General features: G+C 40.5%; 1 protein-coding gene across 1 annotated transcript in view; it reads left to right on the top strand.

Moving 5' to 3' along the window:
- The window catches only part of orb (polyadenylation element binding protein orb), an 89,789-nt gene that overhangs the window by 15,642 nt on the left and 47,205 nt on the right, over nt 1–26,942 (top strand). Inside the window, exons 3-6 of the mRNA XM_071673948.1 lie at nt 496–578; nt 9,415–9,537; nt 14,668–14,804; nt 20,370–20,487. Of these exons, the coding sequence (XP_071530049.1) occupies nt 496–578; nt 9,415–9,537; nt 14,668–14,804; nt 20,370–20,487 (461 nt within the window). The remainder of the gene's footprint in view (nt 1–495; nt 579–9,414; nt 9,538–14,667; nt 14,805–20,369; nt 20,488–26,942) is intronic.

A 26,942-nucleotide genomic window follows, 5' to 3' on the forward strand; every position in this document is an offset into this window, starting at 1 on the left:
TCCCTTCATACATACAGACTTAGCAAGGATCAGAAACTTTAATACTGTGAAAGGGATGATCTGAAACTAGATTCAGCGATAAACTGAGAAAGTGGTAACATATTTTGCTACTTTTCAGATGAAAGTAAAGTCATTGAAATTTTATCCCTCGTACTGCAACTTCATCCTGTTGAATTTGACACACACAGCACATAATGATTCAAGACAAGATGCATAGTAAGGTTAATTTTTAAAACTGCATGTACGTATGGATTTGCAATAAGTTTGTGTGTATGAAGGGAATTAATCATGCAGAAACCAAAAAGTAGTCACTTTTTTGGTGTTGGCAATAAATGTGAAGTTGAATGCTTGTTTGAAGGACAGCTTTAACATGCATAGTAAGAAGTAGGCAAGTGAACTGTGCATACTGTAAAATATTTTGAGTAGAGGATGGTTATGTGTATAAATTTACATCTTGTTTCTTACTTTACAATGTTACATTTGGCATTATTACAGATGCAATGTTGACAGAACTGATGAATGGCACAGAAGGAAGTGTTGGTGATCTTGCACCAGTTGGACCCAAGAAAAATGTGCAGGTAAAGGTGTACTTTGATGATATGTACCTTGTTTCATATATTCTTAGATACAGGAAGTATGACTTTGTTGTTTGAAAATGGTACATAGAAGGCAAGAAGCTCAATTATTATGAAAGCTGTTTGGTTAAGAAATGTGAAATGTAAGGATTTACAGTTAAATAATTTTTTTAGATTAGTTTCATAATTATGTTTGCATTTTTTGGGAGATGGGATGCAATTAGATTGGGTCAGAATTGTCATGTGTGTGGTATGGATTGGCACAGGTGTTGATCTTCCTTAACTTGCACCACAGTTGGTTCTCCTGAGCTTTGTGGTTCAGTGTGTTATGTTAAGGTAGGGAGTGTCAGTTTTTTAGTTTGCTTTTAGTGATTAGGTAGTAATTTTTTTGGTTTTAGTGATTAGATATTAGTTCGGTATTTGTGTATATGTGTATTTGCATATTTGATCTGTTCAGAGAGAGAGTTTTACATTTGTGGGGCCCCATCTCTCTAACATTCTATACGATCATACAGCTTTATGAATTTGTTCGTGTTGTGTATATTTACCAAGTCCTCAGTCATTTTGCTCCTTTCTCATATGTTTTAATGATCTTGATGAATGGCTGCAGTGTAAGATATCTAAATTTGCAGATGTTGATAAGTTGGGAAGTAAATTTACAACAGAAACTGAACATTTGCAGCTTTAAACTGACACATTAATGGACAGGGTTAGTTGTTGACAAATGAATTCTAATATTGATAGATATAAAATTTTACCTATTGGAAGTTAAAAAGGAAAAGGCAAGCTACAATATGAATTCTTTTGAGCTACAAAATGTAAATGAGGAAAGCAAAGAAAGAAGCAATATTCTTAAGTGGGGCTTTCGAATTTGTCTTGGGGAAATTATTCTTGGTCTTTACACCTCACTGTTATCACCTGGAATGTTGGGCCCAGTTTTAGTCACCCTACTTTAGGAAAGACATAGACAGAATGGAGACAGGACAGAGGCAAGCTACCAAGATGATTCCTGGCCTAAGAAATCATTCTTTTGAAATCCAATAAAATAATTGCATTTATCTAGCTTAGAAAAGAGAACATTTAGAGGTGAGCTAATACAAGTGTTCAAAATAATTAAAGATTTCAGTAATATCAATCTCTCCAGCTGCTTCAGGATAGATTTTTTTGATATCACAAGTAGCAATGGATGTAAATTCCTTGGTGTGTGATGTCACCATGATTTAATTTGGCTATAGATGGGGTGGCAAGGGAAGCAGATTGCGAGTCTTAGGAAAGAGGAGCAAGCATGCTTTCTGTTGAGGATGAGGGGGCTTGGGAGGCAAGTCAGTTGTTTGATGATACGCCACTGGTGGCAGATTCAAGTGAGAAACTGCAGAAGTTGGTAAATGAGTGGAAGTTTGTGAAAGGAGGAAGTTTAGAGTAAATATGAATAAAAGCAAGGTTGTAAGGTTTAGCAGGGTTGAGGGGCAAGTTAGTGTTTGAATGGAGAAAACTGGGAGGAAATGAAGTGTTTTAGATACCTGGTAGTGGCCAGGCAGAGAGTGAAGTGGAAATGAGTCATAGATTGGGTTAGGGGGGTGACAGTTCTGGGATTACTAAAGTATGGATGGAAGGAAAGTTACGTAGGAGGGAAAAACTAGGTATGTTTGAAGGAATTGTAGTCCTAATGATATTATAAGAATGCAAGGCATGGGCTATTGTCAAGACTGTGTGAAAGAGAGTGGATGTGTTGGAAATGAAGTGCTTGAGGACGATATTGGGTGTGAGGTGGTGTGATTAAGTACGAGTGTAAGAGATGTGGTAATTAAAAGTGTGGATGAGAGAGCTGAAGAGAATGCTGAAATGGTTTAGGTATATGATGAGAATAATTGAGGAAAGTTTGACAAGATATATGTTTCAGAAGTGGAGGAAGCAAGGAGAGTTGGGTACTAGATTGGAGATGAAAGGATGGAGTGAAAAAGATTTTGTGATTGGGGCCTGAACATGCTGGAAGGAGAAAGGCATGCAAGGGATCGAGTAAAGTGGAATAATTTTGTATACTGGGATTGATGTGCTGTCAGTGCACTGAACCAGAGCATGAGAAGTGTCCGGGATAAACCATAGAAAGGTCTGTTGGGCGTGGTTGTGTAAAGGGAGCTTTGGTTTTGGTGCATTACATATGGCAGCTTGAGAATGGATGTAAGTGGATGTGGTAACACTCTTTGTCAGTTTAAGGTCTAAATTCTCCATGTTTCTGGAATGATTTTCTTTAGCTGGCGTAATTACTGTTATTATTTTGGGGGGACAGTTTCAGACTTCTGTCACTGCTTGAGCCAAGAGTGGCTAGTATGGACTTGGTTACAGGAATTTACCTGAAACGAAGGTGAGGTATGAAAGCAAGAAAGAAACTGGAGATGGAAACGTCAGAAAGCAAATGTTTTGGGATGTTATGTGAACTTGAGGAGCAAGATCAGAGGGTAACACACCCAGAGGTATAATAAAAAACTGGAAGCATTTCAAGGATCATGCAAAGATGCAAGACTAGGGAGAAACAGAAATCCAATTTAGTGAAAGGGAAAGATGAAGTCATTTAAAGAAATGCACAAAGTTTAATGGGTCTTCCCTGGATGTATTAGGGTATGAACAGTCAGCAGAAATTACTAAACACATAAAAGAGTGAGTGAGTGAGTATTTTGAAGGTTTGTTGAATGTGTTTGATGATAGAGTGGCAGATATAGGGTGTTTTGGTCGAGGTGGTGTGCAAAGTGCGAGGGTTAGGGAAAATGATTTGGTAAACAGAGAAGAGGTAGTAAAAGCTTTGTGGAAGATGAAAGCCGGCAAGGCAGCAGGTTTGGATGGTATTGCAGTGGAATTTATTAAAAAAGGGGGTGACTGTATTGTTGACTGGTTGGTAAGGTTATTTAATGTATGTATGACTCATGGTGAGGTGCCTGAGGATTGGCGGAATGCGTGCATAGTGCCATTGTACAAAGGCAAAGGGGATAAGAGTGAGTGCTCAAATTACAGAGGTATAAGTTTGAGTATTCCTGGCAAATTATATGGGAGGGTATTGATTGAGAGGGTGAAGGCATGTACAGAGCATCAGATTGGGGAAGAGCAGTGTGGTTTCAGAAGTGGTAGAGGATGTGTGGATCAGGTGTTTGCTTTGAAGAATGTATGTGAGAAATACTTAGAAAAGCAAATGGATTTGTATGTAGCATTTATGGATCTGGAGAAGGCATATGATAGAGTTGATAGAGATGCTCTGTGGAAGGTATTAAGAATATATGGTGTGGGAGGCAAGTTGTTAGAAACAGTGAAAAGTTTTTATCGAGGATGTAAGGCATGTGTACGTGTAGGAAGAGAGGAAAGTGATTGGTTCTCAGTGAATATAGGTTTGCGGCAGGGGTGTGTGATGTCTCCATGGTTGTTTAATTTGTTTATGGATGGGGTTGTTAGGGAGGTGAATGCAAGAGTTTTGGAAAGAGGGGCAAGTATGAAGTCTGTTGGGGATGAGAGAGCTTGGGAAGTGAGTCAGTTGTTGTTCGCTGATGATACAGCGCTGGTGGCTGATTCATGTGAGAAACTGCAGAAGCTGGTGACTGAGTTTGGTAAAGTATGTGAAAGAAGAAAGTTAAGAGTAAATGTGAATAAGAGCAAGGTTATTAGGTACAGTAGGGTTGAGGGTCAATTCAATTGGGAGGTGAGTTTGAATGGAGAAAAACTGGAGGAAGTGAAGTGTTTTAGATATCTGGGAGTGGATCTGGCAGCGGATGGAACCATGGAAGCTGAAGTGGATCATAGGGTAGGGGAGGGGGCGAAAATTCTGGGAGCCTTGAAGAATGTGTGGAAGTCGAGAACATTATCTCGGAAAGCAAAAATGGGTATGTTTGAAGGAATAGTGGTTCCAACAATGTTGTATGGTTGCGAGGCGTGGACTATGGATAGAGTTGTGCGCAGGAGGATGGATGTGCTGGAAATGAGATGTTTGAGGACAATGTGTGGTGTGAGGTGGTTTGATCGAGTAAGTAACGTAAGGGTAAGAGAGATGTGTGGAAATAAAAAGAGCGTGGTTGAGAGAGCAGAAGAGGGTGTTTTGAAATGGTTTGGTCACATGGAGAGAATGAGTGAGGAAAGATTGACCAAGAGGATATATGTGTCGGAGGTGGAGGGAACGAGGAGAAGAGGGAGACCAAATTGGAGGTGGAAAGATGGAGTGAAAAAGATTTTGTGTGATCGGGGCCTGAACATGCAGGAGGGTGAAAGGAGGGCAAGGAATAGAGTGAATTGGAGCGATGTGGTATACCGGGGTTGACGTGCTGTCAGTGGATTGAATCAAGGCATGTGAAGCGTCTGGGGTAAACCATGGAAAGCTGTGTAGGTATGTATATTTGCGTGTGTGGACGTATGTATATACATGTGTATGGGGGTGGGTTGGGCCATTTCTTTCGTCTGTTTCCTTGCGCTACCTCGCAAACGCGGGAGACAGCGGCAAAAAAAAAAAAAAAAAAATCTAATAGACAATATCTAAATCGCCATTTACCACATTAGCAAGGTAGTGTCATGGAACAAAGAGACACATTCACTCATTTACACATATATGTACATATACATACATTATTATACTTTGTCGCTGTCTCCCGCATTAGCAAGGTAGCACAAGGAAACAGACGAAAGAATGGCCCAACCCACCCACATACACATGTATATACATACATGTCCACACACGCACATATATACCTATACATTTCATTGTATACATATATATACATGCACAGGCATATACACATATACACATGTACATAATTCGTATTTGCTGCCTTTATTCATTCCCTTTGCCAACCCACCACACATGAAATGACAACCCCCTCCCTCCCGCATGCGTGCGAGGTAGCATTAGGGTGTTAGGAAAAGACAACAAAGGCCACATTCGTTCACACTCAGTCTCCAGCTGTCATGTATAATGCACCGAAACCACAGCTTCCTTTCCACATCTAGGCCCTAGATGCCTCACGTACCCTGGTTCAATCCATTGATAGTACATCGGCCCCGGTATACCACATTGTTCCAATTCACTCTATTCCTTGCATGACCTTTCACCCTCCTGCATGTTCAGGCCCCAATCGCTCAAAATCTCTCTCCATCCTTCCACTTCCAATTTGGTCTCCCACTTTTCCTCGTTCCCTCCACTTCTGACACATATATCCTCTTTGTCAATCTTTCCTCTGAACAAACCATTTCAAAACACCCTCGTCTGCTCTCTCAACCACACTCTTTTTATTACCACACATCTCTTACCCTTTCATTTCTTACTCGATCAAACCACCTCACACCACATAATTGTCCTCGAACATCTCATTTCCAACACATCCACCCTCCTCTGCACAACTCCATTTATAGCCCACGCCTCGCAACCATATAACATTGTTGGAACCTCTATTCCTTCAAACATACCCATTTTTGCTTTTCGAGATAATGTTCTCACCTTCCACACATTTTTCAACGCTTCCAGAACTTTCGCCCCCTCCCCCACCCTTTGACTCGCTTCCGCTTCCATGGTTCCATCTGCTGCCAAATCCACTCCCAGATATCTAAAACACTTCACTTCCTCCAGTTTTTCTCCATTCAGACTTGCCTCTCAATTGACTTTTTCCCTCAACACTGCTGTACCTAATAACCTTTACTCTCAGCTTTCTTATTTCACACACTTTACCAAACTCAGTCACCAGCTTGTGCAGTTTCTCACCCGAGTCAGCCACCAGCGCTGTATCATATATTTTATTATTATCATTGTTGTTATTATCATTAACATACATAATTGGTGTTTCCCATGTCAGCGAGGCAGCACCAGGAAATGGGTGAAGAATTATCCATCCACTCGTATACATGGATATATACATAAACACTCATATACGCACATATACATATGTATACATATCAGCCTATACATACACATGCACAGACATACATATATATACATATGTATGTCTTGCTTGCCTTCATCCATTCCTGTTGCTACCCTGCCCCACAGGAAATAGCATCACTACCCCCCTCCCAGTGAGGTAGCACCAGGAAGAAGGACAAAATAGGCCACATTCGTTTACACTTGGTCTCTAGCTGTCATGTGTAATGCACCAAAACCACAGGCCCCACTGACCTTTACATGGTTTACCCCAGATGCTTTACATGCCCTGGTTCAGTCCATTGACAGCACATTGACCCCAGTATGTCACATTTTTCCAATGCCCTCTACCCCTTGCACACCTCTCACTCTCCTGCATGTACTGGCCCCAATCGCTCAAAATCTTTTTCACTCCATCCTTCCACCTCCAATTTGGTCTCCCGCTTCTCCTTGCTCTCTCCACCTCTGACACGTATATTCTCTTCGTCAATCTTTCCTTACTCACTCTTCATATGTCCAAACCATTTCAACAAACCCCATTCTGCTCTCTCAGCCACACTCTTTATTTCCACATATCTCTTTTACCCCTTTTATTATTTACTCGATCAAACCACCTCACACCACATATTGTCCTCACATTTCATTCCAACACATCCACCCTCCTCCATACAACCCTATCCATAGCCCATGCTTTGCAGCGATATATACATATATATTGTTATATATGCGCTACCTCGCAAACTCGGGAGACAGCGACAAAGAAAAAAAAAAAAAAAAAAAAATTTTTTTTATATACATACATATGCATATATACACATGTACATATTCGTACTTGTTTGTCATCATCTATTTCCGCACCACCCTGCCCCACAGGAAAAGCATCACCAACCTCTGCATCAGCGAGGTAGCACCAGGGGACAGACGAAAAAAGGCCACATGAACTGTCGTGTATGCACGGAAACCACAGCTCCCTATCTGCATCCAGGCCACACAGACTTTTCCAGGGTTTACCCTGAATGTTTCACATACCCTGGTTCAGTCCATTGACAACCCATTGACCCCAGTATACCACATCGTTCCCATTCACTCTTCTATGCACACCTTTCACCGTTCTGCATGTTGAGGCACTGATAGCTCAAAATCTTTTTCACTTTATCCTTCCATTTTCAATTTGGTATCCCTTCACTTCTGACAAATGTAAACTCTTTGGCAACCTTTGTTCTCTCATTCTCTCCACATGCTCAGACCATTTCAACACACATTCTTCTGCTTTCTCAATTGCACTTTATTTTATTACCACAAATCTCACCCTTTCATTACTTACTCGATCAAACCACCTCACACCACACATTGTCTTCAAACATTTCATTTTCAATACATCCACCATCCTCCGCACAACTATATCTATAGCTCTTCCCTCGGAGCTATATGATATTGTTGGGATTACTGTTCTTTCCAACATTCTCATTTTTGATCTTGCAAATAATGTTCTCTCTTTCCACACTCTTCGTGGCTCCCAGAACCTTCACCCCCTCCCCTTTGTATGACTCTCTTCCACTTCCATGGTTCCATTCACTGCCAAGTTCACTCCCAGATATTAGAATGCTTCTATCTATCTCGATATCTCTGATGCCTTGTTCCCAACTGGAACTCCCTCAGAGATGTGAACTTCGGTGCCCTTTCTTTACCCTCAGTGCCCCACCTTTAACAGGCCACTGGCAGAAGGCAGCTCTGATGCAGTGTTTGCAGAGGCTTCTACCTAATGTTCCTTCTGACTGCCTTCTTAATATTCCTACCTAGTAATGCTACCTAATGCTCCTGCCTAAAAAAAAAAAATTCCCCCCCTTACTACTTTTATCTAAAGACTATTTTGGAATGGAAATTGCAGGAGCAGTACTGACAACCAATCAGATAGAGCAGATAGAGGAAAGGACCAAAAACACTTTCAGAATCTATTGAGTCAATATCATTAGCTATTCAGATAGATAAAAGGACTGACAGAGAGAGAGAGAGAGAGAGAGAGAGAGAGAGAGAGAGAGAGAGAGAGAGAGAGAGAGAGAGAGAGAGCAGGGAAGTTTAGAAGGAGCAATTTCTGAAACATCATTATGAGTGGTGGAGCGGAGCTTAGATCCATGATGACACAGAGGTGCACAGTGAATTAAGCAAAGCAGTCAAAAGAATATGCATGGTTATAAATGAAGTAGACAAGGAAGTTTTGGGCTAATAGATAGATGACTTGGAAGAGTATGGAACACATTGGATCAGATTTTGCTTGTTGAATGAGACATTATATATAGAGAGCGAGATGCACACATTTTGAAACATCCATATTTGGGGATCTAGCTGAAAAAGTGGATAACACCAAAATTAGAAAGATTTGAAAAGCAGGAGGTTGATAGATGTAAATAAAAAAATTTTAGCTTGGAAGATTATACATTAAAGGAAGAAAAGGAAAACAAATGAGGAAATGCACATTGAAAGGTTGATGGAGGTTAGGGGCCTGCTAAATGTGATTTATACGATAAAGGAAAGATAATCAATTGGAGGTTATAGTCAAGACAAAAGGGCGAACAGTTGTGGTTACATTTGAATTGGTTTGTTTGTCTGTATCTCTGACACCTGTTCCCATCAGGAACTCTCTCAAGGGGGTGGCCATGGCAAAAGTCACCATAACTGATGAGGTCCAGTGCTGCTTTTTAGTATTTTGTACCTTGCCCTTAACGAGCCACTTGCCAAGGGCAACACTAGTGCAATGATTTCAGAGGCTCCTGCGTTATGGTCTTGCCTCATGTTTGACTTAGTACACACCTAACAGTGATGACTGATTTGTATCTGAGTTAGTGAGGTAATAAACTCAAATATAGAGGTTAGGGCATCTTGATATAATTAAGCTATTTTTTCATGCATCAGAGTAGTTTATAGTTAATTTGGCTTTGGCTGATTTATTTTTCTTTTTAGAGTGGTGGTCCTGGTGTTGATCCCAGCATTCCTCTGAGTCGTCTTTTAGCTCAGAGCTACAGCTATAGCTCGGACAGCTCTTCCTCTCCACACACCCCACTCACTCCTCGTTCCAACCCCCAGGTCAGTAGTTGGAAAGACCAGTGAAAGTTACTTTATATTGAATTTGATAATAGATTCCACAAGACATCTTTTAAGCTGAATTTTGTAAAGTACCTGAGATTATGTAAATACTTTATTCCTGTGGCTAAGAACATAGCAGGAAGCTAAGTGGGTGATTGATTCTTAATGAAGGTGGGTCTGCATCTCTCTGTCAGTATCTCTGATGCCTGTTCCCTCTGGGAACTCCCATCAAGGGGTGGCCAGCAAAAGGGTCTCCACCTATCCCTGTCCTTACATGCCTCCCCTGTACACTCAATTCCATGCATTCTTCCGTCATTTCTCTCCCTCCCGTAATCTTCTACCCTATTTGCCCATGTCACAGGCAGTCTTCCTCTCACACCAGCCCCTTTAATTGTACTATCATGCACTCTCCTTTTAAACTCCCAGTTTTGCTCTCTTTCCACATGTTCAAATCCCTTCCAAGTAGTGTGTTTCACCCACTCTACCACTCCACAATCCATTCCTCTTGTATTCCCTGCCATTCTGCATCTCTCATACACTCCATTTATTTCTTCATTCCTTCTATTCACACCACATGGTCTTAAATATCTCATTTTCTTAGCATCTGTGACTATTTCCATGTCTTTGTTTTGGTTGCATAAGTCAGGGTTGGGAGGACTATGGTGTCCCTTAATCCTCTCTTTACTTCCATACTAACACCTTTACCCATCATTAATCTGTTAAGGGACCCAATGAATCTTCTTCTCTGCTCTGCTCTCTACCATATCTCTCATTCCATGTTCCCAAACTTACCCAAGACAGCTCCTAAACACTTAATTCTCTTGTATCTCCAAGTCTTTTTCCCCCATATTCACTGCACAATTTAGTACACTTTCTTCTTTAATGTTTTACAGGATCTATACTTTCACTCTGTTTCCTTTTAAACAGCATTGGTTTGCTTTTACTTTTATCTTCAAATGCCTACACTGACATTGTAAAACATGTCTATAAACGTCTGCAACTCCCCGTCACTCTCGGCAAACAACATTGTTGTCTTACTCCAGTATTGTATTTTTTATTTTATCTTACTGCTATTGATATTAACTTTTACCTTGGGCATTTTATTCTCAAAATGCTCCAAAAGACATGTTTTTCCCCACTTTTTATATATATATATATATATATATATATATATATATATATATATATATATATATATATATATATATATATTTTTATATATATATATATATATATATATATATATATATATATATATATATTTTTTTTTTTTTTTTTTTTTTTTTTTATACTTTGTCGCTGTCTCCCGCGTTTGCGAGGTAGCGCAAGGAAACAGACGAAAGAAATGGCCCAACCCCCCCCCCCCCCCCATACACATGTACATACACACGTCCACACACGCAAATATACATACCTACACAGCTTTCCATGGTTTACCCCAGACGCTTCACATGCCTTGCTTCAATCCACTGACAGCACGTCAACCCCTGTATACCACATGACTCCAATTCACTCTATTTCTTGCCCTCCTTTCATCCTCCTGCATGTTCAGGCCCCGATCACACAAAATCTTTTTCACTCCATCTTTCCACCTCCAATTTGGTCTCCCTCTTCTCCTCGTTCCCTCCACCTCCGACACATATATCCTCTTGGTCAATCTCTCCTCACTCATTCTCTCCATGTGCCCAAACCATTTCAAAACACCCTCTTCTGCTCTCTCAACCACGCTCTTTTTATTTCCACACATCTCTCTTACCCTTACGTTACTTACTCGATCAAACCACCTCACACCACACATTGTCCTCAAACATCTCATTTCCAGCACATCCATCCTCCTGCGCACAACTCTATCCATAGTCCACGCCTCGCAACCATACAACATTGTTGGAACCACTATTCCTTCAAACATACCCATTTTTGCTTTCCGAGATAATGTTCTCGACTTCCACACATTCTTCAAGGCTCCCAGAATTTTCGCCCCCTCCCCCACCCTATGATCCACTTCCGCTTCCATGGTTCCATCCGCTGCCAGATCCACTCCCAGATATCTAAAACGCTTCACTTCCTCCAGTTTTTCTCCATTCAAACTCACCTCCCAATTGAATTGACCCTCAACCCTACTGTACCTAATAACCTTGCTCTTATTCACATTTACTCTTAACTTTCTTCTTTCACACACTTTACCAAACTCAGTCACCAGCTACTGCAGTTTCTCACATGAATCAGCCACCAGCGCTGTATCATCAGCGAACAACAACTGACTCACTTCCCAAGCTCTCTCATCCCCAACAGACTTCATACTTGCCCCTCTTTCCAAAACTCTTGCATTCACCTCCCTAACAACCCCATCCATAAACAAATTAAACAACCATGGAGACATCACACACCCCTGCCACAAACCTACATTCACTTAGAACCAATCACTTTCCTCTCTTCCTACACGTACACATGCCTTACATCCTCGATAAAAACTTTTCACTGTTTCTAACAACTTGCCTCCCACACCATATATTCTTAATACCTTCCACAGAGCATCTCTATCAACTCTATCATATGCCTTCTCCAGATCCATAAATGCTACATACAAATCCATTTGCTTTTCTAAGTATTTCTCACATACATTCTTCAAAGCGAACACCTGATCCACACATCCTCTACCACTTCTGAAACCACACTGCTCTTCCCCAATCTGATGCTCTGTACATGCCTTCACCCTCTCAATCAATACCCTCCCATATAATTTGCCAGGAATACTCAACAAACTTATACCTCTGTAATTTGAGCACTCACTCTTATCCCCTTTGCCTTTGTACAATGGCACTATGCACGCATTCCGCCAATCCTCAGGCACCTCACCATGAGTCATACATACATTAAATAACCTTACCAACCAGTCAACAATACAGTCACCCCCTTTCTTAATAAATTCCACTGCAATACCATCCAAACCTGCTGCCTTGCCAGCTTTCATCTTCCGCAAAGCTTTTACTATCTCTCCTCTGTTTACCAACTCATTTTCCCTAACCCTCGCACTTTGCACACCACCTCGACCAAAACACCCTATATCTGCCACTCTATCATCAAACACATTCAACAAACCTTCAAAATACTCACTCCATCTCCTTCTCACATCACCACTACTTATCACCTCCCCATTTGCGCCCTTCACTGAAGTTCCCATTTGCTCCCTTGTCTTACGCACTTTATTTACCTCCTTCCAGAACATCTTTTTATTCTCCCTAAAATTTAATGATACTCTCTCACCCCAACTCTCATTTGCCCTTTTTTTCACCTCTTGCACCTTTCTCTTGACCTCCTGTCTCTTTCTTTTATACGTCTCCCACTCAATTTCATTTTTTCCCTGCAAAAATCGTCCAAATGCCTCTCTCTTCTCTTTCACTAATACTCTTACTTCTTCATCCCACCACTCACTACCCTTTCTAATCAACCCAACTCCCACTCTTCTCATGCCACAAGCATCTTTTGCGCAATCCATCACCGATTCCCTAAATACATCCCATTCCTCCCCCACTCCCCTTACTTCCATTTTTCTCACCTTTTTCCATTCTGTACTCAGTCTCTCCTGGTACTTCCTCACACAAGTCTCCTTCCCAAGCTCACTTACTCTCACCACCCTCTTCACCCCAACATTCACTCTTCTTTTCTGAAAACCCATACAAATCTTCACCTTAGCCTCCACAAGATAATGATCAGACATCCCTCCAGTTGCACCTCTCAGCACATTAACATCCAAAAGTCTCTCTTTCGCGCACCTGTCAATTAACACGTAATCCAATAACACTCTCTGGCCATCTCTCCTACTTACATAAGTATACTTATGTATATCTCGCTTTTTAAACCAGGTATTCCCAATCATCAGTCCTTTTTCAGCACATAAATCTACAAGCTCTTCACCATTTCCATTTACAACACTGAACACCCCATGTATACCAATTATTCCCTCAACTGCCACATTACTCACCTTTGCATTCAAATCACCCAACACTATAACCCGGTCTCGTGCATCAAAACCACTAACACACTCATTCAGCTGCTCCCAAAACACTTGCCTCTCATGATCTTTCTTCTCATGCCCAGGTGCATATGCACCAATAATCACCCATCTCTCTCCATCAACTTTCAGTTTTACCCATATTAATCGAGAATTTACTTTCTTACATTCTATCACATACTTCCACAACTCCTGTTTCAGGAGTACTGCTACTCCTTCCCTTGCTCTTGTCCCCTCACTAACCCCTGACTTTACTCCCAAGACATTCCCAAACCACTCTTCCCCTTTACCCTTGAGCTTCGTTTCACTCAGAGCCAAAACATCCAGGTTCCTTTCCTCAAACATACTACCTATCTCTCCTTTTTTCACATCTTGGTTACATCCACACACATTTAGGCACCCCAATCTGAGCCTTCGAGGAGGATGAGCACTCCCCGCGTGACTCCTTCTTCTGTTTCCCATTTTAGAAAGTTAAAAAAAAATACAAGGAGGGGAGGATTTCTGGCCTCCCGCTCCCGTCCCCTCTAGTATATATATATACCCACAAGTAGGTGAATTTGAATATTTTGTTAGGAATAATTTTTTGATAGTACAGGAAAGAAATATTTGAAAAACCTGGTGCAATATGGAAAGGAAATATTTTGGTTCAATTCTTTATTTTCTCTCAGATGGATGATTTATTTGCTAAACTTTCAAAGTCCTTGTAAATGTTCACTATCTATACACTAGAAAAATTGTTAGCTTAGCAAATGCTTGGTACCAGCCTTTCAGAATTAGACATTTTACTGTATTTTATGTTTATGCTTTTATTGTAACTTTATTTTATTTGCAGTTCACCTCTGTATTGCAAGATGAATATGATTACACATGAACCTGCACTTTGATACTGCAAAAGCTTATTACAGTATACTTAAGGATTAGGGATGTCTGTGGTCCATAGTGAAATTGATACGACTGCACAGGTTATTTTGATACTTTTCTCAAGGGTTCTGCCTTAGACATGCTTTCATTGTGAAACTTCAGATTTAAAAGTTTACAAAAATTACACTTACAGTAAAAACCTTTTAATGTATTGAAGGTTAACAGAAAAAGACGGGTGTTTTATGTTTTTTTGTCAGATACGTGGACGCAATAATGTGTTTAGCTACATGGATGATAGCCCACATTCAAGTGGATCTAGTGGTTCACGTCACTCCTTCAGTTACTCTCCGACACCTGCTGGTATTACACACAGGATGAGAGCTTCTACTACCAGGTATAGAGTAAACCTGAAAAGTTACATATTAATGCATTAGAAAGGGAAGCAAATTTTGGCAGTTCATAATGTTGAGGGAAGTCATGGATATTGTTACTGCAGTAGCTTGTCTTTGATAAACCATAGTGTTTGATGTGGCATTGTGAATCAAGATTTTATACACGTTTTGCTGCCCCAGGTTCTCTTGTATTGGGCTTCCTTAGCACTCTGGATGCTGGCCACATCCATTCAGCAGGATCACAAGTTTAGAAGTAATTACCTGTTTTTACTGCTTGGGATGGTTTTACACTTGTAGTGCTCCATTTCTTTAACCAGATTTACTATAACATAACTGTCTTGCTATTCACATTTACTACATCCTCTTTCAGTGTTTTCCATTCATCGATCACTCCTATAATATAAAAGTACTTTTTTACATCTTGCATCAATTTTTTTTGTCATGTTATATCTTCTGGTTGTCCTTTCCCAACATTTTTCAAATACCTGTTCTCTGTTTGCATCATCAGTCTTAAAAACTTAAAAGTTGTCGTCAGGACTCCCTTCACTCTTCACTTTCATGATGGGCAATTTTAAGGTTGGTGTTCTGATTTGGGCAATTTTAAGGTTGGTGTTCTGATTTGTGTATTTGTGTGTGAGGTCACTGTAGGACAGGAGAGTAAATGTTCATTATCTTCAGTATTGGAGCTGGACGTGAGGGCCTTATGGTATTTTGCATCGTTTTGATGTTCTAGTGATGGGTGCTGTCTAGAACGCAGGTGAAAAAGTGTAATTCCTGTATCCGTAGGGAGTGAAGTTTCAAATGTTTGAGAAAAGTTTCACTGGATTGGGAAAGCGTTTCGTGCATGTTGAGACATTACGCTGAGTTTATCGTAATATAGGTTAATTGGGTTAGGGTGTGTGTGTGTGTGTGTGTGAACTGTATGTATGGGTTGCTGAAATGAGAATCAGGGGGTAAGCTTTTTGTTTATATCTGGGTCTTTGTGGTAAGTTATGTGGTGGTTTGGATGGAATGGGTCTTGTACTTGGCATAGAATGTAAGGACAAACATATTGAATGAGATTATGAAAGTAGTTTTGTTTTGCTTATGTTGAATGTGTTGCTTGGCAGACAGTGATAGCATTAAATGCCCTGTTTTGTGAGATTTGAAGTTTTTGTTTGCTTTTGATCAGACAAGTGAAGTTTGGTGAAGGTGGAATAGATGAATTATTTTTGAGGATACAAAAAGGATTCATTTACTTTCCAAAACTGATGCAGGTTAGTGTCTGAGGCCCTCAGACACATTCCTGTGCACACACTTTCCAGTTGGTTCAGGACCTTGGCTTCCATTACTAACCCTGTGGATCACTTTGTCTCCTACAGTTCTATTAACTGGTGTGACCACACTCTTATGTTGAAAACACTTCCTTCGATAGTTTCTCTCCATTCAAACTCCAACTAACCTGTCTCTCTCCACAGATTAACTTGATAACTTTTATTCACATTTACTCCCAACTTTCTCTTTTCATGCACATGACCAAGCTTCTGCAGTTAATTACTTTAATCTTTCATCAGTAAATAGTAGCTGAATCATTTTCGAGCCCCCCCAACCCCAGGAGACTGCACTCCTACCCGTCTCTTTAAGAGCTTTGCATTCACTTCTCTCGCCACTCCAGCCATAGAAAGGTTATACAGCCTTGGTGACATCACACACTCCTGCTGCAGACCCACCGTGGAACGCTGTACTTCCTTTCTGCCAGCTTATAGACTTGCCATCCTCTCTTGATAGAAACTCCTGACTGCTTGTAGTAGCTTTCCCTCCATTTCACATTTTCATCGCACTTTTCTGAAGGTCTCTTGTGTGTACATCCACTTCTCAGCTGTCATGCATAATGAACTAAAACCAGAACCCTAGGCCCCTCAGACCTCTCTGTAGTTTTTGCTGACTGCTTCATATGTCTTGGCTCAGCCCATTGACAGCATTTCAATCCCCCCTTCCTTTATATCATATTATTCCTGTTCACTCCATACCTTCTTGTTCATATCTTGAACACTCAAGCCTCTGTCACTCCATCCTTCCACAACTTCTTTGGTTCCCCTTTTTCCTTGTTCCCTCTGTATTCTACTCTTGGTCACTACCATCACTCTGTTGATGTATGTAACATACTTATTCTGCTATTATACATCCTTAGCACTTTTTTCTTTGAATAAAGGAATAATGATAGGTTCATCCAATCTGCAGACACAACCTTCTGCTTCCATGCTAAATTACATACTGAATACATCCTTTCTATCACACTTTCTCCTCCATACTTCAATATTTTATTTATTTTCCATTCACTCTGGGTGTTTTTTCTATCTACAGCCTAATTATTGCCAATTTTTACCTCCTGTCATGCTATAGGCCTCTGCACTTGTATCCTTTTCCTTCCATCCTCCATACCCATGCATTGTAACAACTGTTGCCTCATCATCTATATTAATCAAGTTATCCACAATACTCTTTCCATCTTCCTTTCACTTCCTCCTCTTGATTTTGCAGCTCCTTTACTAATCACATTTACATTTTCACTCTTGCATCCACATCATTCCCTTTTTATATCATTCCAGTATAATTTCTCATTTTATTTGAACTTTTCATGCAAGTCTCTTCTAGAATCTTCATATGTTCTTTCAATGCATTTTTCTATCAGCCTCTTGATATTCTACTTACATGTCTTATATTTTCCCCTCCTACTCTGCTGAACCTCCAATGGTGCATTCCCTTTTCCTTCTTTTCCTCTGAATTTATGTCATCCTTACACTGTTCATTTCCACTTTTATTGTATCTAACTTATAATTCTACATCCTTTAACAGTGATTTTCTAAACATATTAGACATGTCAGTCACTCATGACTGCATCCCAACATTTGGTTACTTTCAACAAAACTATCACCATTCTTTCATACTACTCCTTGCATGGTTTCTGATTCATCTTCTCCCTAGCCAGTACTTTTGCTTTCCTCATACTTCCACTTCTCCATGATCCTCACTTGTACAAGAACTGTAGAATGGTCAGTCTCTCGAAAGAATCCTCACACTACCCTAGCATGCTTGGCATTTCATCCCCTGCCACACAGTCAATTATACCTTTTTAATCTTACAATGTTTTCATCCTTGTATATCTGTGAACCATCTTGTGCTGACGAAAGGTATTTATAAGAAATAGACCCCTCTTGGCACAGACATCCACAAGATAACTTCCATTTACTTCAGGCACTCCTTATTTAACAATTATCTTGCCAATTTCATAACTTTTCATTTTTGCATTCATTTCACCCAATGCAATCACCTTCCTCTCTTCCTCAAACCATAAGCATCTATATATAATCATAAGCATCTATATATAATCATCCATCTTTTGCCACCCACTTTGGTTTTACCCAGATCAATCTTGAAGTTATGTCCTTGCACTCTATCACACACACACAGCTCTTTCACAAGCAGTGCTACCCCTTCCTTATCTCTTGTCCTCTTACCACCCATAACTTTATTCCTGATACATTTCCAAACTGTTTTTACCCTTGAGCTTCATTTCACTAAGAGCCAAAACACCCAGGTTTCTTTCCACAAATGTGCTACCTATCTGTCCTCTCTTCTTGTCCAGATTACACTTGCACACACACAGACACCACAGTCTGAACCTTTGAGGAGGATGAGCACTCCATGCTTGGCTCCTTCTATTTCCTCGTCCAGAAATTGAAATACAAAAAAGGGAGGGTTTCCAGCCCCCTGCTCCCACCCCATTTATTCGCCTTCTATGACATACAGGGAACAAGGGGATAGAATTCTTTCCTACCTTTGGGATAAACATATTATTATTATTGTACTTAACTGCCATCCCTCTCGTTAGCAAGGTAGTGCAAAGAAACAGACTAAAGAATGGCCCAATCCACCCACATGCACCTGTGTATAAATAACGCCCACACACACACACACACACACACACACACTTCAACGTATACATACATATACTTACACAGACCCATACACATACACATGAATATATCCATACTTGCTACCTTCATCCATTCTCATCACCACCCTGCTGCCACACACGAAATAGCATCTGGCAGTGCCAGACATAAAGGCCACATTTGTTCACACTCAGTCTCTAGCTGTCATGTGTAATGCACTTAAACCACAGCTCCCTGTCCACATCCAGGCTCCACAGACCTTTCCATGGTTTACCCCAGATGCTTCACATGCCCTGTTTCAATCCATTGACAGCATGTCCACCCCAGTGTACCACATCATTCCAATTCACTCTATTCCTTGCACACCTTTCACCCTCCTGTATGTTCAGGCCCCAATCACTCACAATCTTTTTCGTTCCATCCTTCCATCTCCAGTTAGGTCTGCTTTTCCTTCTTCCCTCCACCTATGACACATATATCCTCTTTGTCAATCTTTCCTCACTCATTCTCTCCATGTGACCAAACCATTTCAACATACCCTCCTCTGCTCTCTCAACCACACTCTTTTTATTACTACACATCTCTCTCACCCTTTCATTACTTATTCGATCTAACCACTTCGCACCACATATTGTCCTCAAACATTTAATTTCCAACACATCACCCTCCTCCGCACAACCCTATTGATAGTCTATTCCTCGCAACCATGTAACATTGTTGGAACCACTATTCCTTCAAACATACTCATTTTTGCTCTCTGAGATAACATTCTCGCCTACCACACATTCTTCAATGCTCCCTCCCCCACCCTGTGGCTCTCTTCCACTTCCATGGTTCCATCTGCTGCTAAGTCCACTCCCAGATATCTAAAACACCTCACTTCCTCCATTTCTCCATTCAAACTTACTCCCAGTTAACTTTTCCCTCAACCCTGCTGAACCTAATGACCATGCTCTTATACACATTTACTCTCAACTTTTTTCTTTCACACACTTTACCAAACAGTCAACACCTTCTGCAGTTTCTCACCAAAATCAGCCACCAGCACTGTATCATCAGCGAACTACAACTGACATGCTTCCCAAGCCCTCTTATCTAGAGCAAACTGCATACTTGCCCCTCTCTCCAAAACTCTTGCATTCATCTCCCAAACCACCCCATCCATAAACAAATTAAACAACCATGGTGACATCACACACCCCTGCTGCAAACTGACAATTGCTGCAAACCAGTCACTTTCTTCTTTTCCTACTTGTACACATGCCTTACATCCTTTGTAAAACTTTTCACTGCTTCTAGCAACTTACCTTATCCACCGTATCATATGCCTTCTCCAGATCCATAAATGGTACATACAAATCCATCTTTGATATTTAATACATATTTCTGTATTTTTTCCCCTTCATCCATATCTGGTGTATGATCATGTATTCCAGGAATGATCAGAGATTTACATATGTCAAGCTCATGCTTTACTGATATCTCAAATGTTGGTGCCACCCTCTTTTTAGTTTCTTGCATGCAGTAGGAACCCCATAGAAAGAGAACCTGGAGCAGAAAGGTAAAGGAAGGGCTGGTGTTCCTTAATGTTTTTGGGTAGTTAAAAAGAAATTGTCTTTAATGTCCTTTCAGCGAACCTGGAAGTCCAACAATGGAGGATGCCATCCTTATGGGGTGTCAAGATTCTGTTGCATTCAGTCAAGATGTGAATGCTAATAAAATGGCAGAAATTACCATTGCTGATTTGGTTGTAAGTTCTTGCTTAATTTTTGCATGATTGTATGTTAGTTGTCAAGTTGATGATATATTTTCTGCATGAACAGTATGATATTTTTCTTGGAGGAGAAAGTTTGAGAAAAAGTTTTTGGAGTATTTAACAATGTTTTGTATATGATCAACATCACTTTCTCGGGCTAGAACTGTAATCTTCCAAAATGAGGTGCATCTTCAAGGGTTCAGCCTTCAGTCATCATAAATCATGAGGATGGTAGGTGCTTATTCAGAAGTGCTTTACAATCATACAGCAACCATTCTAGGATTATGCCATCACTCTGCAGTTGCAAAGGATGTAGGGTTAATGGGGCTTTGTCATCGGGGCACAGAACCCAGTTGATCGAATATGTACTGCTTGTTTATCGTTTCCTGTTACTTTGTAACCATTAGTCAGGGATGCTTAGAAGGACCCTTAGGCCTAAGGTTCCATATTCAGTCTAACACACTAATGATGCAGTGATGGAATAGTTGGAGGATGTTAATCCAGAGGAAGCCCTTGGGATATATATGTCATATGCCATAAACATCATTAGACTGAATGAGATCATACATGAAAGTTTTTGGTTACCATATATAGATGCTGCAATAGCTTCTTGTTTTTCTTTGAGATACTCCAGAATCCAACTAGATGTTGCTGCTATATAAAGTTAAAAAAGGTGCTGCCATGGTGTTTTTACATATGATTTCATGAACTTTGCAAAGTACCTTCCCGCCTGGTGGTTAGAAATTCCAATCTCCTTGTCATTTATCCTGAGTGTCATCAAGGAGTCAAAGAAAACTGGTGAATGGACAGTTCAGTTCCAAGACAGATACACTTTCTTTGATTGCTTGTGATGATGCCATTTACAAAGTCATTTATGACTGAATCTAGTGGTGTTTTTAAGGACATCACTGAAAACATAGGAGCTGTTCAAAGATGGGTGGTTGCACAACCATAAAGAGTGGCAATTACTTCAAAGTGTGAAAAGACAGCTGGCCTTGAAACAAACACTAGGGCATCAAAGGGGCTTGACAAAACCAGAGTGGAGATGAATTGGAATACTGCACAATACATTTTACCTATTGTGGGGCATATGATTAACCCATTTAATGACTGACGATTTTAGTATTCAGGTTCTGTTGCTCTTGCTAGAATGGACATTAAAGTGATCTACTGAAGGCCAGACAAAAATGTGTGACTGCTGTGAATCCACGTACTGTGTTCTTGATAGGAAACATTTTATGATCAAATGAAAATCAGAATGATGATTGGACCAGGAAAGAAAGTGATACTCAGGAATGATGAATGTTTTCCTCATCTTGTTGCCATTCGGAAACCTTTGATACTCTTGATGAACGGTTTAATTTCCATTGGCCTGTGTAGATAGCTGAAAAGCAAAAACAGTGAAATCTACCCTCTTTTGTCTTTTAGAAAGTGAAGCAAGAATAGTTTCATTACCTCTTTTCCTTCAGATGATGCTATCATGATTGATGGAATTGCAGCCAATCAGGCTATCAGGCCTACTTTTGGTATTTGGCAAGCTGGCTGTTTTAGTTCATGTCACTATTGTATCTGTTGGGAAGAAGCTCACCCATACACAAGACTTGACTTTATAATTGATGCTTAACTAGATATATTATTTATTTATTTGTTTTGCTTTGTTCCTGTCTCCCGCATTAGCAAGGTAGCGCAAGGAAACAGACAAAAGAATGGCCCAACCCACCCACATACACATGTATATACATACTCGTCCACACACGCAAATATACATACAAGAGATAAGCATAAAAAAATGCATAGCAGAAAAAATTGCCACCATTGGAGCCTGCCGTCTTTTATTATTTATCCGTATTTTCCATTTCCCACATTAGTTAGGTAGTGCTAGGAACAGAAAAAGAAATGGTCTTATTCATATCACTGAAACCAGATCCCCTGTTTGCAACCAGGCACCTTGGAGCTTTATGTGGATTCCCTGATTGGTTCATAGTCCCAGGTTCAGCTCATTGACAGTATGTTGTCCACTTTATACCACAGTGGTCCATTCTGTTCTACACCCTCCCCTATGTTCAGGACCTGAACCTTCAAATCATCTTAAATGCCATCCTTCCACCTCCTCTTTTGGTTTATTTTCCCCTTTTCCTTGTTCCTTCCATGTCTTAAATATATATCCTTGGTCGTCGTCATCTCACTCATCCTCTCTGTCTCCTAACTCTTTCAGTCCACCCTCTACAGCTCTCTAATGAATACACCTCTTTCTGCCCTTGGTCAGTTTTTCCTTATCTTTTCTTCTTCAATCAGCTTTCCTTACGCTACATATTGCCCTCGCACATTTCATTACCAAACCATTCATCCTCTTTACATTTTTGTCCAAGCCCCATGCCTTACACCTGTATGGCACTGATGGGACTGCTATACCTCAGACATGTATAGTGCCATTGTACAAAGGCAAAAGGGATAAAGGTGAGTTTAAACTACAGAGGCATAAGTTTGTTGAGTATTCCTGGGAAATTATATGGGAGAGTATTGATTGAGAGGGTGAAGGCATTTACAGAGCATCAGATTGGGGAAGAGCAGTGTGGTTTCAGAGGTGGTAGAGTATGTGTGGATCAGGTGTTTGTTCTGAAGAATGTGTGTGAGAAATACTTAGAAAAACAGATGAATTTGTGGGTAGAATTTATGAACCTGGAAAAGGCATATGATAGGGTTGATAGAGATGCTTTGTGGAAGGTCTTAAGAGCATGTGGTGTGGAAGGTAAGTTGCTTAAAGTAGTGAAGGGTATATATCAAGGATGTATGGCATGTGTATGTGTGGGAAGAGAGGAGAGTGATTGGTTCTCAGTGAATGTCAGTCTGTGGCAGGGGTGTGTGATGTCCCCATGGTTGTTTAATTTGTTTATAGATGGGATTGTTAGGAAGGTAAATGTAAGAGTTTTGATGTGAGGGATAAGTATGCAGTCTGTTGGAGATGAGAGGGCCTTGGAAGTGAGTCAGTTGTTGTTCACCGATGATACAGCTCTAGTGGCTGATACAAATGAGAAACTGCAGAAGTTGGTGACTGAGTTTGGAAAAGTGTGTGAAAGGAGAAAGTTGAGAGTAAATGTGAATAAGAGCAAGGTTATTAGGTTCAGTAAGGTTGAGGGATAAGTTAATTGGGATGTGAGTTTGAATGGAGAAAAATTGGAAATGGTGTTTTAGATATCTGGGAGTGGATTTGGCATTAAATGGAACCATGGAAATAGAAGTGAGTCATAGGATGGGGGTTGGGACAGAGGTTCTGGGAGTGATGAGGGATGTTTGAAAAGTGAATTTTATCTCAGAGGCAAAATGGACATGTTTAAAGGAATGTTGGTTCCAATAATGTTATATGGTTGTGAGGCATGGACTATAGATAGGGTTGTACAGAGGAGGAGGGTGTTTTTGTTTGCTGATGATAGAGCACTGGTGGCTGATTCAAGTGAGAAACTGTAGAAGTTGGTGACTGAGTTTGGATTGTGAGAGAAAGGAGAAAGTAGAGAGTAAATGTGAATAAGAGCAAGGTTGTTAGGTTCAGCAGGGTAGAGGGACAAGTTAGTTGGGATGCGAGTTTGGAGAAAAATTGGAGGAAGTGAAGTGTTTTGAATATCTGGGAGTGGACTTTGGAGCAAATGGAACCATAGAAATGAAAGTGAGTCATAGGGTGGGGGAGAAGGATCTTGGAGCAATGAAGAATGTGGAAAGAGAAAATGTTATCTCAGATTGCAGCAATGGGTATATTTAAAGGAATTGTAGTTACATCAATATTATATGGTTTCAGGGCATGGGCTATAGATAAGGTTTTACAGAGGAGGGTGGATGTGAAGCTGCATAGACAATACTCAATGAATTTGGACGGTGATGGCCACTCATCTTTGCGAAACTGACATCACTTACTATCCTGGGTTTAGCTGATCCCCATGACACCCATGGGTCAAGGGGAGTACCCATCAGCAGCAGCTTCTCCCCCAGTTGTGGTGATACCCAGCCTCAGGCAGTGGCACTCTCACCATGCGAGACACTGCCCCACACACTTGCAAGATTGTTTGTGATGGCTCCTGTGAAGAGTGAACACACTTATTTGTCATATTTGTTTTGCTCTCATGTATTGTTGCTGAGCAGTGATTTGTGTGTATATTTGCCTTATTCCTTGTCAGATTTTAAATTCATTCTCTTTTTATGTTTTCTTGTTTTTAGATTTGTTTTTGCTGTAACAGAATGTCACATTTAGTTGCCAAAATCTTGTAAGGGGGTGTAGGGTTTCGTGTGTGGTACGATGGTTTGGCAGCAGGCACCCGGCAGCATGGGAATGCTTGCCTGGTAGTTGGAGGCAGGAGAAAGACCGAGATAAAGGTGATGGCACCCCTCTCCTGTGAAAGGATACCTCTTTATAATGAGGATGGACGACCTGCTTTCATTGCACCCCTTACACTCGCTTGATGCCATTTTGAATTTTAAGGATTGCAAAATTATTTAATATAGTCTTAATTCTGAAATGGGAAACATGCTGTATACAACTTGACAGCACGATAACTTGAGGCAGACTGAGACCGAAACAAAGTAAATCCACCATACTCTACCAAAAATAAGTGTGATATGAAATGTGCTTGTGGCATAATTTTTTTTTCTTTTTTTATTATTGATGCACTGTTTTATTACTTGTCTGTTAGATCTGAAATTATTATATTGGGGTCCATTAAATTGAAGGTTTCCTGTATAATTTAAGTAGCCATTAAACTTAAAGGTTCATAAATGGAATGAGAAAGGTGTTCTAAGCTGAAAGATGTTATGATTTTGGTGACTGAAGCAGTTTGAGATGTATTCTCTCAGAATAATAGTCTGGGGTAAACATATACCAGCAATTTTGTTTTTCTTTTACTAATTACATTGATTGCCTGTTGAACAGTGCATTAGTATTTATTTATTTATTTGTGAAGGGGGCTAATGGGGAGGTGATAACAAGTAGTGGTGATGTGAGGAGATGGAGTGAGTATTTTGAAGGTTTGTTGAATGTGTTTGAAGATAGAGTGGCAGATATAGGGTGTTTTGGTTGAGGTGGTGTGCAAAGTTAGAGGGCTAGGGAAAATGATTTGGTAAACAGAGAAGAGGTAGTAAAAGCTTTGAGGAAGATGAAAGCTGGCAAGGCAGCGGGTTTGCATGGTATTGCAGTTGAATTTATTAAAAAATGGGGTGACTGTATTATTGACTGGTTGGTAAGGTTATTTAATGTATGTATGATTCATGGTGAGGTGCCTGAGGATTGGCGGAATGCTTGCATAGTGCCATTGTACAAAGGCAAAGGGGACAAAGGTGAGTGGGTATAAGTTTGTTTAGTATTCCTGGTAAATTATATGGGAGGGTATTGATTGAGAGGGTGAAGGCATGTACAGAGCACTAGATTGGGGAAGAGCAGTGTGGTTCCAGAAGTGGTAGAGGATGTGTGGATCAGGTGTTTGCTTTGAAGAATGTATGTGAGAAATACTTAGAAAAGCAAATGGATTTGTATGTAGCATTTATGGATCTGGAGAAGGCATATGATAGAGATGCTCTGTGGAAGGTATTAAGAATATATGGTGTGGGAGGCAAGTTGTTAGAAGCAGTGAAAATTTTTTATCAAGGATGTAAGGCATGTGTACATGTAGGAAAAGAGGAAAGTGATTGGTTCTCAGTGAATGTAGGTTTGCGGCAGGGGTTTGTGATGTCTCCATGGTTGTTTAATTTGTTTATGGATGGGGTTGTTAGGAAGGTGAATCAAGAGTTTTGGAAAGAGGGGCAAGTATGCAGTCTGTTGTGGATGAGAGAGCTTGGGAAATGAGTCAGTTGTTGTTTGCTGATGATACAGCGCTGGTGGCTGATTCATGTGAGAAATTGCAGAAGCTGGTGACTGAGTTTGGTAAAGTGTGTGAAAGAAGAACGTTGAGAGTAAATGTGAATAAGAGCAAGGTTATTAGGTACAGTAGGGTTGAGAGTCAAGTCAATTGGGAGGTAAGTTTGAATGGAGAAAAACTGGAGGAAGTGAAGTGTTTTAGATATCTTTGGGTGGATTTGGCAGCGGATGGAAGCGGAAGTGAATCATAGGGTAGGGGAGGGGGCAGAAATTCTGGGAGCGTTGAAGAATGTGTGGAAGTCGAGAACATTATCTCGGAAAGCAAAAATGGGTATGTTTGAAGGAATAGTGGTTCCAACAATGTTGTATGGTTGCAAGGCGTGGGCTATGGATAGAGTTGTGCGCAGGAGGGTGGATGTGCTGGAAATGAGATGTTTGAGGACAATATGTGGTGTGAGGTGGTTTGATCGAGTAAGTAGTAATAGGGTAAGAGAGATGTATGGTAATAAAAAGAGTGTGGTTGAGAGAGCAGAAGAGGGTGTTTTGAAATGGTTTGGTCACATGGAGAGAATGAGTGAGGAAAGATTGACCAAGAGGATATACGTGTCAGAGG

Source organism: Panulirus ornatus, chromosome 19, assembly GCF_036320965.1.
Source record: "Panulirus ornatus isolate Po-2019 chromosome 19, ASM3632096v1, whole genome shotgun sequence".
In the NCBI taxonomy this organism is placed as follows: Eukaryota; Metazoa; Arthropoda; class Malacostraca; order Decapoda; family Palinuridae; genus Panulirus; species Panulirus ornatus.